The sequence below is a fragment of the Candida orthopsilosis genome (genome assembly GCF_000315875.1).
Source record: "Candida orthopsilosis Co 90-125, chromosome 2 draft sequence".
Taxonomy (NCBI): domain Eukaryota; kingdom Fungi; phylum Ascomycota; class Pichiomycetes; order Serinales; family Debaryomycetaceae; genus Lodderomyces; species Lodderomyces orthopsilosis.
This window is the reverse complement of record NC_018295.1, coordinates 392,505-404,361: the sequence shown is the minus strand read 5'-3', so window position 1 is coordinate 404,361 and position 11,857 is coordinate 392,505. Positions and strand designations below refer to the sequence as shown.

The window sequence follows — 11,857 nt, the reverse complement described above, 5'->3', positions numbered from 1 at the left end:
TGATATACATATACACACAATTTATACACTTTGTTATATATATATATATATATATATATATAATTTGAGTTCACTTATGAATAAATCTACTGAGGTTCAATATATGGGTTAGTACTAATATTATTAACAGATGAAACGTATTGTTTATTTGTGGTGATTACCTACAATGATAGTTGATTTATCTCTTATCAAAACTAATGTAACATTAAAAGATATATATAAACACACACCCACCTAATACTCTTTCTCTTTCACAATTCCCAAAGTTGTTGTTATGTATTTCTTTAAAATTTGGTGAAAGATTTTGATTTTGAAACTGAAGCAGTGACTTTCAAAACATTAAATCTAACAGTTTTGGAAATTGGTCTACATTGACCAACAGTAACAACATCACCTTCAGAAACTCTGAAGGCTGGTGAAACATGAGCAGCAACATTCTTGTGTCTTTTTTCATATCTGTTATATTTTGGGACATAGTGCAAATAATCTCTTCTAATAATAATGGTTCTGTGCATCTTGGTTGAAACAACTGTTCCTGACAAAATCTTACCTCTAATGGAAACAGTTCCAACAAATGGACATTTTTTGTCAATGTATGAACCTTTAATGGCAGCAGATGGGGTCTTGAAACCTAATCCGACATCCTTATACCATCTCTTGGCTTTTCTGTTAGCCTTGGCCTTTGGGTTGGTGAAGATGTGTTGTTGCTATAGTAAGGAGTTAGTATAAACTTGTCTAGTGTGGGAATACAAGGGAGGCGAAAGTGAAGATGGAAGATCAAGATTTGGTTTCTGTGTATCATCAAATGGGCGTCTGTCTCTTCACCGGTGTGAATTTAATGTGCAAAACAGGCAATAGTCAAAAGTGGATATCTTGCCTGTAGATTGTTACGCTTTTTCTTCCACAACGGTGATCTTTGACCGACTAATTTGTTGATGACGATGATGATTGGATAATGCCCCATCTCCCCCTTTGAAATTTCTAAACTCGCTTGCCCCTCCACTTCAGTCCCCCAGTAATTTCGAAAGTAGATGTACAAACCTTTTGGAAAGCTCTTTCAGATTGAACAGTCAATTCAGTTGCCATTGTTGCTGATGATATTAGTTAACTTCAATAATAGGTGAAAAATTTCAGTATTTTTTTTTGGTTTTAAAGAAAATTTTTTGTTAGTGGGTAAAGTGCGAAAGATACCCTCTCTAGTGCGTATGGTACTACTGCATACAATACCACTACCACCATTACTTCTATTACTGCTGATTAAATGTAATTGGTAGCATAGCATCACATAAGTGGTAGCACCAGACAAATTAGAAAAAGAGAAAAGTGTGAAGAAGTCAGAAATTATCAGGGTTACAGCCCTTATATCCCATGTACTGCATATAGATTGTTCTTTTTTCTTTGTCCATTTTGGCCAATTACATTTCCTAATTAGGCATAACAATAACTAATAGAACCAGCACCAGGTTACTTTTTCAATGATAAGAAGAATTATTGTTGCTCTTAAAGGGAATCTAATCTCTTTTATAGATTTCGAGAGATGTTATCTACAAGAGGGAGGGAAGGAGGAAAGGAGGGTAATGGTGATAATGTTCTCTGGTCCAAATGTTGTTCTTCAGTATAACCAGTTCTTCATAACCACCCATTTTGGTGACGCCGTGCATTAGCTTAGCCTGAATTTTACCTAATTAGGAAGGGCACCTTGAAAGGACGTGGGTTCTTATACTATTCTATCTTATAACTCTTAGAACGTGTTAGCTTGTTTACTCTAATAGGTGGAGGAGAGGGGGAAGAAGGGAGAGAGTCGTAGCTACGACTCCTCTTCTACTGTAGAAGAGGGTGGGGTTTGTAGCTGTATTTTTAAAAAGTGTAAAGCTAACTATTTATGGCTATCAGATGCGGCGGCGTATGAATGTATGGTGTGTTGTTGTTTGTATTGATGTAACAAAAAATCATAAACACAAGATTGTATCCATACCAACTCATTATAAGTTGATTACTTTTACAAACTAATACACTTGAGATGAATACATCTACCAAGAATGCTTTACCAGCTGGTACTACTACTACAACAACTACTACTTCATCAAAATATAATTTTCTACCGAAGTTTAATCATCAGCAATCAAATACTAATAATAACCAGCAATATAACAATATAAACACAACACAACAGCAACAGCAGCAACAGCAGCAGCAACAGCAGCAACAACAAACTCATCATCACCATCATCAAACTAGAGTGTTTTCAAACGATGTAATTGATTCATTGGCAAACAGTCTATCATTCAACCGAACTGTCAGTTCATCATCATCAATATTGAGTACTCCTAGTAATAACATACGAAAGTATCAGCGGCAGCAACAACAACTAGACCAACAACAACTGCTGCACCATCACCATCACCATCATCATGATAACACTCATAACCAAACCCAGTCGCATCTGAAGCGAGATATACACCCCCAGGATGACAATAAACAGAAAGGTGTTGAAAAGAGTAGTCGAATATCAAGAAATGGACAAATAATTAAAAACAAGCTTTTGAACCTACATCAATCACACAAGCTGCTACAACCAAGTCCCAATTCCAATGTACAACACCTGAAAGCCCACTCACCTACACAAACACAGCAATTACCCCGTAAAATTACTCATAATGCTGAGTATTATACGCGGAAAGTAATATTTGGTAATAGTGCTTCAGATAGTGAGGATGATGAAGAAGAAGAAGATGGAAACGAAGAAGAAGAGAAACTGTGTCCAATACGATCAATTCCTGGTTATACAAGGGGAGAGTTACAATTGTTGTTAAAACAATCGACTCAATTGAGTGAAGAAGATGAAAAAAAGCTACTACTAGAGTACAAGAGGAACTTAATGTCGAGGCAAGAAAGATACTTTATGAAGTCCCATTCCCTAGCTATTCGTCGACAAGTTCAAGTATCACAAAAGAAAGATGTGTTGGCGAAAATATTTGGTGATAACAATATGCTTATTAGTGATTATATGACCAACAATACTGATTATTCCTCCTTGGACCATTCTTTTGATATTCATAAAGTATTGAATGAAGATGATGAAGAAATTACTAGTTTATTGCAAGAAGATACATGGTTTCATGCATCAATGGAAGAATTTAAAACTTTAGTGGAAAAGAAGAAACAACTGTATGTGTTAACTGATGATGATAGTGGTGAACATAATTTTAAAATTGCAGTATCGGATTTGGTTAACAAGTTTGATTATGATGTGAGCTGTGGTTTAGATGATGAAGCGGTAATTGATCGTAGCCGGGAATTATATGAATTGGGTATGTCTCATTTAAAAGCAGTCTGTAAACAAGATCGAGAGGAAAGTGATATACAGTATTAGTATAGGGTGTATATAGCCAAATAATGTTCATGTCTTTCTTCTTGTACTTCTATGGGTTTTGCACCCAATTGTGTTTATATTTGGTCTAGATCAATTGACAGCAATCGAATGTGTTACTAATTTTGCCGCGCAGTTCCAAACAAACAAAAATTTGTAATCAAAACTCAACAGAGTACAAATACTAATCAAATAGACATCTCTTCTTTCAGATGTTAAATAAACATATCTTTACATCAACAACTCAAAGATTATCTCAATTGAATAGACATATATCAACAACAATTCCTAAAATGGCTCCGATTTCCTCAACTTCTCCATTGAAAAATTTCGATTATTTAGTCATTGGTGGTGGATCCGGTGGTGTTGCTAGCGCTCGTAGAGCCGCTAAATACGGTGCCAAAGTATTACTTATTGAAGCCAAATTGAATAAATTGGGGGGTACTTGTGTCAATGTTGGTTGTGTTCCTAAAAAAGTTATGTGGTATGCTGCTGACTTAGCTCATAAGAAACATGATTTATATCCATACAAGTTGTCAAAGCAACAGGAGTCTACTGAATATGGTGATTTTGATTGGTTGGGGTTTAAGAACAAACGTGATGCCTATGTTCATCGGTTGAACGGAATTTATGAAAATAATTTAAAGAGAGAAAAGGTTGATTATGTATTTGGATTTGCTCAATTTGTCAATGAACTGGGTGATGTTGAAGTTACATTATCTGGAGATCAACACTTGCCATTCTTGGAGGAAAACAAGGAATATAAGAAAGGTGAGAAGCTTGTGTTTTCTGGTGACAAGATTCTTCTTGCTACTGGTGGTACCCCCATTGTTCCACCAAAAGTTGAAGGCTCGGAATTGGGTATTACATCTGATGGATTTTTTGAATTGGAATATCAACCTAAAAGAGTTGCCATCGTTGGTGCAGGTTACATTGGTGTTGAATTATCGGGTGTTTTCAATGCCTTAGGAACTCATGTTGATTTTGTTATCCGTGGTGACACTGTATTACGTTCGTTTGATGATATTATTCAAAATACCATAACAGATTATTATGTTGATAAATTGGGAATCAATATTGTCAAACAAAGTGGTGGTGTAGTTAAAGTTGAAGGAGAGAAGAATGGTACAAAAAAAGTGACATTAGGTAATGGAACCGTTCTCGAAGTTGATGAATTGATTTGGACAGTTGGTAGAAAGAGTCTTGTTGATTATGGTTTGGATAAAGTGGGAGTTAAACTTGATTCAAATTTGAAAGTCATTGTTGACAAGTTTCAAGCCACAACTAACCCCAAGGTTTTCTCTCTTGGGGACTTAATTGATGAAGCTGAATTAACACCAGTGGCAATTGCAGCAGGTCGTAGGTTATCCAATCGATTATTCGGTGGTGAACAATTCCACAATGACCATTTAGATTACACCAATATCCCATCAGCCATTTTCTCCCATCCAGAAGCAGGTTCAATTGGTTTGACATCAAAACAAGCCATTGCCAAATATGGTGAATCAAATGTCAAAATCTACAATTCTAAATTCAATGCCATGTATTATGCCATGATGGATAGTGATAAAGATAAAGCTCCCACGGCATATAGAATAGTTTGTGCTGGACCCGAGGAAAAAGTTGTTGGATTACATATTGTTGGTGATAATAGTGGTGAAATTTTACAAGGGTTTGGGGTTGCTATTAAGATGGGTGCAACAAAGAAGGATTTTGATAATTGTGTTGCTATTCACCCAACTTCAGCTGAAGAATTGGTTACAATGACATAAAAGACATAGAATGGATAATGTGATTTTTTTTAATAGATCTATAATATTGGGTACTTATACAATATATATACGTGAAAGCAAAAGTAAACTAAACTCATCACCATCCAATCATATCTCCAATATAATTTAAATGCCTCTAACGATCATTTCTATACTATCTCTTCAATACTTTCTCCGTTTCCTTGGTGGTCCTCTAATGGGCGGTTTCGGTTTATCACCAGGCTTCATATAAAACATCGGAGCATGTCTTAAAATATCAGGCACAGAAACAAATCTAATCATACTACCTCTTATAAACACTTGATCCATATGTTTTAAAGATCCATTTCTGCCATTGGTTATTGTTACATCAAATAATGATGAGTTCATATTATCTTCATTTTCCAAGAGTTTGCCTCTGTAGGTGTCGCCATTGGTTAATTCGATAGTTATTATGTGGCCCTGGGCTTCGTTTAGTAGTCGTACTGGGATACCTGCTGACATTTGTGGTAATATATGGGGTTAGGGTTTGATTAGGATATGTGTTCGTGTTAGTTTGGTTTATCTGCTCTTCGTTGTGGTTTTTTTTTCTTTCCTTCTCGTTTGAGTTCTCTTTTTTGGTTTGAGGTTTGGTTTTTGCAACAATATTGAAAAAGTCGAAAAATGTATCAATGAGCAATGAACAATTGAGACCGTAATTGATACGAACGGCAAGAATGCTTAGGTATATCCCTACTTGTTCTACTTGTTTACGTGTTTTAAAAAAACCACTGATTAAAGAATCAACGAAAAAAATGTTGTAAGTGTTAGTCAAAAACACCGATAAAAGATGCCATTAACTAAGAGACACATTTATTAAAAGGACTATCAATACATGAGTTCTGAGTTATGTATCGACTCAAGTATGATGCTGCATGAATAAAGACTTTTATGACAGGGGTGACATAATCGACGTCTCCACATTGCTGAAAACACACTTTGCTTAATTTTGTTTGCAAAATAATTTCAAAATACAAGGTGGGTGTGTAATATCAAAGAATCACCAGGCTTTGTGGACTAGCAATACAAACTATAAGTGAGAAATGATCCTACATAGTAAACAGTTCAGCAAACAGTCCACTAAACAGTCTTTTACGAAATTATAACGCAAAGGTTTGTTCATTGACGTTATCAGAGAATACGCAAAACAGTCAAAACCTTACTGATACCCAAGGTTTCTCAGCACTGATTTTCTAATTCTCCATGAAACACAAAACTTCTTGCATCCAATCTGTCATCACTACAACCTCAACATGGTAGACTACAATCGGCGAAAGATGCTCGAATTACTCAAATGAGTAAAAATCCTTATGTATTGGAACGAATTGACGAAATAAGGGCAGGATTACGCGTCCCTAACATATGTACGTTATTCCAAAATAGTACATTCTACTCGAGATTCTAATTTTGAATCTGAGGAGCTCAAAACCAGAAGCTCCTAAAATCCCCCCTTGTAAAGTAACACTTGGAACGGAATTTTAGTTTTGTTACTTTTCATTTATTGGATGGAGTTATCGGTAAATTAGAAATATGCCACATAGACATCAAAACTAGTTTGAAAAGGACAAGAAAATTTCTACCAATTAGTAAAATGTTACAAAACGCTATTCATACATCGTATAAACCAAACTAAAAGTTTAGAAACACAAAGAAACACACGCATAAAGAGAACTGGGTTTTCCCTTTGTTCTAGAATATCTGACGAAAAAGAGGCTTCAAAACCGCGACACCCCAGTAACTACCGAAACAAACAATGGACCAAGGTTGAGATGGCTCCGTCGGTATGGGAGCGAGAGAATGAAACGTTATTGTATTTTCTATTTGTGATTTCATAAGCCCTAAAATGCTCTAGCCACTTTAATGAAAACCATTAAATGCTATTCCAGTAACGGCGCACTTCAGCCTTTTGCAAAGAGTAATTGCTTAGTGCCAACTTACTGGTTCAATACCAAATCTTTGCAGCCACTAGCAATATGTGCTTGCAACCGCCTCTTTTTGTATGTCAAAAAAGACGTATGATGATGATGATGAAATGATGATGAAATAGATAAAAATAAAATTTTATTTAAGCTCTTTGTGTATTTTTCATAACTGCTTGGATGACGATGAGGAGGAAATGGATAAATTCATTGCCTAGAACTTCGATACACAAGTAGTCCAGAGGCAGTACGTTGCATGTATACAATGCCAAACATATACCACTTTGTCAAATGATATAGGGAGCAGTATTGAATTAGACAGTTTAAAAATGTTCGGTGTTTGATCGGAAATAGGTCGGCGCTAGACTCGTAAAATTTATAAGTGCCGTGTCAAAGGGTTTTTCCCGACTTCGGTCCGTTTCAAACCACTGTAGACATAATGAAATAAGGTAAAGAATAAAGAATGTCTTAATTGTACAAAAATGGAAATATGAATCTCATTGTGTTGTTGTTTTATATTGAAAATCCCTTATTGTTAGGATCTCTTAATCTGGACAACGGACTTTTACCAACTTTGTATCACTTGAGCTACGCTCTTAGGTATTGTTTTAAGTAAAGGTTAATATGTAGTAGCTCCTACTCTTCTTAACATGACTAAAAATGGTTACATAACAACTGGATTTGATTTGTAAGATAATAGTTTTGAATATTATTATATTATTAGATACGCAAAAAAAATAAATATCAGAAATATATATTTACATTTGACCAAGGGTATCTACATCATATTCAAGACAGTTTTGCTGAAACAGAGTGGAATATAGCCATTTACTAAATGCACATATACTGTGTGTATCTATATTGTCTTATCCGAAATCTATCAAACAATATTTTAATTTACTTTTTGTATTAATAATCATCTGAGTTTGAACAAATAAGTACACTGCCATATAACATCCAGGTAGAATGGTACAGACAGAGAAGGGTTCTTATACTCCCGTTAACCCCTCCTCGAGCTCAGTGGCCAAACCCAAGCGACAGAGAAACAGAACACCCAAGAGTTGCATACAATGTTCAAAACGAAAGATTTTTTGTTCCAAAGAGAGACCGGCATGTAGCAACTGTATCAAATACTCAGTGGGGCACCTTTGCTCGTATGCTTTACCACCATGGGCAGATGCTTCTGCGAATAACAACAACAACAGCAACAACAACAGCAGCAGCAGCAGTGCCAAACCTAACGATACAAAACTGAATTCACCCCGCTGTTCCCTAATAGAACTGCCGCTTTCACCAACACGAATACAACAAACTGATGAATACCGACAGTTGAAACAAAGTAATGAAAAGATAATACAATCGCAACGGAAGGAAATTGATGATTTGAAGCGTCAGTTATCTGTTCAACAACAACTTTCACCAAGAGATACTACAACAAAACAACAGCAACAACTGATGTCAAATCTGGGTAATATCCCAATCACAGTGTTGAACAAGATAAGCCCGTTGGCTAATACCTACAACAATAGCAAAATCGAAATGTTGAATGATTATACCCTTTGCACTATAGATAATTCACCACTGGGCAATAAAAACATATACGTGGACACTTACTCCTGGATCAATATCATCAAACTAGATCCTCAATTGACCACGCTTTGGTTCCGAATAACAAATCTACAAAAAATGTATCACGTATATAAAATGAACATGTTAAAGAGAGGGCAATCTACTGACAACGTCATCAAGAAAGTGGCCAAAAAGTCAAATTACAAGATTAATGAGATTGATTTTACATATTCCCTACAACCTACCACTCCCAGTGATTCAAACAAAGAGCAAAGACAACAACAACAACAACCTTTGAGATGCCCAGTAGTTGAATGCGATTTCAATTTTATGTCTGAAGAACAGCAATTTACAACACCAAGTCCCATGAGATCGGTTTCCGTGTCGCCCGCAGTAAAACTAGAACGATCAGCTACGATTATTGAAAAATCTACAACTTCTGAACTACAACAAAAACTAATAGGTCTTTGGGAGTCATTAATAAGTTTACCCAGGGGTGAATCAAAATTGAATATTCAACAAATACATTTCCTATTGGACTATTATTACAAAAGTGATATTGAAAGTAAGGATATTCTATCTTTTTATAGATTTGACATACAAGCTGTCTTCAAGAAAACTGCAAACGATGAAGTTGTGCTAAATTTGCCCCAAAATGCTGGCGGTCATGAATTCGAGGCACAATTGAAATCATGTGGAATCTTTCTATGTATGTTGGTGTTGATCGTGGAGGAGTCCTTATCTGAATTGAGAGTCATTTTCAAAGAAGCAACAAATAAGGATTTGTGTGAACAATTTGAAGATACTTTTCCTAACGAAGTTATGTTGTTAAGTCTTGGTCCTCGTCAATCCAACTTGCTTCATAATGTACAAGAGTTTCTTGTTCATTTCGAGAATGAAGATTACAATAGATCGTTATCATATTGTGCAGTGGTTATTGTTCTACTAAATAGGGAAATTGATGATTACAAGAAACCCGGATCGAGCATCACTGATACCAAAAATTCCTTCACTTCGTTATACACGGCTTTCCTCCATTTATTGCTTGATGGATCATTGGAAATTTGGAAAGACCCAGAATTGGTAGAAATTAGATCTCAATACAAAAAACGAAGAAAAGACATGAAGTTACATTTTTGTCACCTTTGGGCCAGTATTGTTAGATTAACCAATTTGGTTACTTTGAACTTTGTTCCTTTGGTGAAACATTCGGAATATTTAGATGGGTTATTGAGACGTATATACCGCAAGATTGAAGAAGTTGACCTGTTGCAATATCATTTAAAATTTTTATCCAAATTGTCTGAAGATCAGCTAATTGTTTCTTTGCATGTTCATTACCTAATTGCCAATGTATCCTGCTCACTATATCACGGAATCTTAAACTTGGGATCAAATAAATTAATAATCAGCACTTTGGAACAATTGATAAAACAATGTCAGACTTGGATAACTGATGTTGGCGTTCAACGATTTAGCGAAGCCCGCAAGTTCGAAATTTTAATCATTCTTGATTACTTGTCATATTTCATGATTTATCTCATCATGTTACAAGGTGAAGAATTGGGTGATGCTACAATGATTAACAATGTTGTACCAAACATTTTCACAAAATTATCGCAACTTATTCAACTGTTGCGTGTAACACCAAAACGCCATGCTCAGTACCTTTACTCAATCGGAACAGAAGTGTTAACTAGACTGGTTCAATTTGTTGTGGGACTTCTCACTAGATTCAAAAATGAATCGCGCGACGCCAATTTGTTGAAAGAAGGTTGCACAGCAATTATGACAAATAAGGGACTTCTTTCACCTACAGAATGCATGGATGATCTTACGGCCGAAATTGAACAAATTATCACCTTTTTAGAATCGGTATTGATAAATAAGGAACGATTAACAAAGCTCATAAAGTTGTGGAAATTTTACATTACATTGAGCAAAGATTTGAACTATTCCAAGCTTCATGCTGGATTACCCAGCTTCAATAATGGAAACGCTTCTGCTTGTCCTGTATTAGCTGATGGTGATGCACAATCAGCCGTAGCTGCAGCTTCATGTCCTGTACAGAACACAGGCAAAGTCAACGCAGCAGCATCTGGTTGTCCCGTAATGCACAATAAAGGTAGTACTGCATCTGTGCTGTCCGACCTGATGACATCACCCACTTCACAATCAGTAAAGAGAGAAGTATCCAAATGTCCAATATCACTGATCACGACACCGATGAATGATGAAGAAATTAAAGTAAGTCAATTACCTCCGCCTTTACAAGCAGCAAGTCACAAATCACCTCAACAACAACAATTACAATCGCCAATGAATAAAAAGATGAAAAAATGTCCATTTGATCATGGATCGATGATGAAGCTGAACTTATATCCTAATCAAGTAGAATCAAGTATAAGAGGAAGCTTTGATGCCTTCAAGACGCATACACCAAGTCCATTGAGTGGTAGTGGTTATTCTGCAAATACACCAGCTCCAATACCGCCGCAGTTGCAATCAGTCAATATAACGTCGTCTGGTGAAGACTCTATGAAGTTTGCAACAGCAAGAACTGGTGGTAACGACGTAATGGGTAATGCCCCATCTTCCCAACTAGTGGCTTCACCGGGTTCTAGTTGTCCTGTCCTGGGTGCTCAACAGCCTGTACCACAGCTGCAAGCATTACAACCACAGCCACTGTTTATGGGTGGATTAGAAAACTTAGATGTTTTGAACCAATTTCACGATTTTGATTTTGATTTCCTAAATCTGGAGAGCATTTTCGAACATTTTGGTGGAACTACTAGTGGTACAAGTGGCAATGGAGCTAACGGAGATTTGGATTTGGGGTTGAATAACCTTGGAAATGGTAATATTGAGGGATTTTTTCAATAAAAGCATAGTTGATACGATATGTACTTAATGAATTAGATACGATGTTTATACCGAAGTTGTAAAATGATGGGGGCATATTGTATATTCAAAAACTCTATTTAACAAAAACACATATAATAATGAAATCTAAAAATATAATTCTAAAAGGTTTAAGGTAATAGTAAAAATAGTCATCATCGGTACGATGACAAACAAAATGATGAAAAATCACGAAATTATAAAATGACCAGAAAGTGCAACTTTTTCATGCCTCAATGGAGACAAGAACAAAAATCGAATAAGCACACGTTGACACAAATGTATAGCAAAACCAAGATAAACAAAAC

At 35.8% G+C, this 11,857-nt stretch overlaps 5 protein-coding genes across 5 annotated transcripts; 3 read left to right on the top strand and 2 right to left on the bottom strand. All coding sequences in view use genetic code 12, as the record gives it.

Annotated features, from left to right (window-relative positions):
- Positions 1-284: 284 nt before the first annotated feature.
- CORT_0B01840 (hypothetical protein) lies at positions 285-1,086 on the bottom strand (the record flags this gene model as incomplete). Its single annotated transcript, XM_003867292.1, has 2 exons — positions 285-707; positions 1,042-1,086. The coding sequence occupies 2 exons, from the start codon at positions 1,084-1,086 to the stop codon at positions 285-287; spliced, it is 468 nt and encodes a 155-aa protein (XP_003867340.1).
- A 934-nt stretch (positions 1,087-2,020) lies between these two features.
- Positions 2,021-3,373, top strand: CORT_0B01830 (hypothetical protein; the record flags this gene model as incomplete). The annotated part of the gene is made up of 1 exon (XM_003867291.1): positions 2,021-3,373. One exon carries the CDS (start codon positions 2,021-2,023, stop codon positions 3,371-3,373), a length of 1,353 nt encoding a protein of 450 aa, XP_003867339.1.
- A 209-nt stretch (positions 3,374-3,582) lies between these two features.
- CORT_0B01820 (Glr1 glutathione reductase) lies at positions 3,583-5,142 on the top strand (the record flags this gene model as incomplete). Its single annotated transcript, XM_003867290.1, has 1 exon — positions 3,583-5,142. The coding sequence occupies one exon, from the start codon at positions 3,583-3,585 to the stop codon at positions 5,140-5,142; it is 1,560 nt and encodes a 519-aa protein (XP_003867338.1).
- A 162-nt stretch (positions 5,143-5,304) lies between these two features.
- Positions 5,305-5,625, bottom strand: CORT_0B01810 (Smd3 core snRNP protein; the record flags this gene model as incomplete). The annotated part of the gene is made up of 1 exon (XM_003867289.1): positions 5,305-5,625. One exon carries the CDS (start codon positions 5,623-5,625, stop codon positions 5,305-5,307), a length of 321 nt encoding a protein of 106 aa, XP_003867337.1.
- Positions 5,626-8,045: 2,420 nt separating this feature from the next.
- Positions 8,046-11,531, top strand: CORT_0B01800 (Zcf20 protein; the record flags this gene model as incomplete). The annotated part of the gene is made up of 1 exon (XM_003867288.1): positions 8,046-11,531. One exon carries the CDS (start codon positions 8,046-8,048, stop codon positions 11,529-11,531), a length of 3,486 nt encoding a protein of 1,161 aa, XP_003867336.1.
- Between the last annotated feature and the right edge of the window lie 326 nt (positions 11,532-11,857).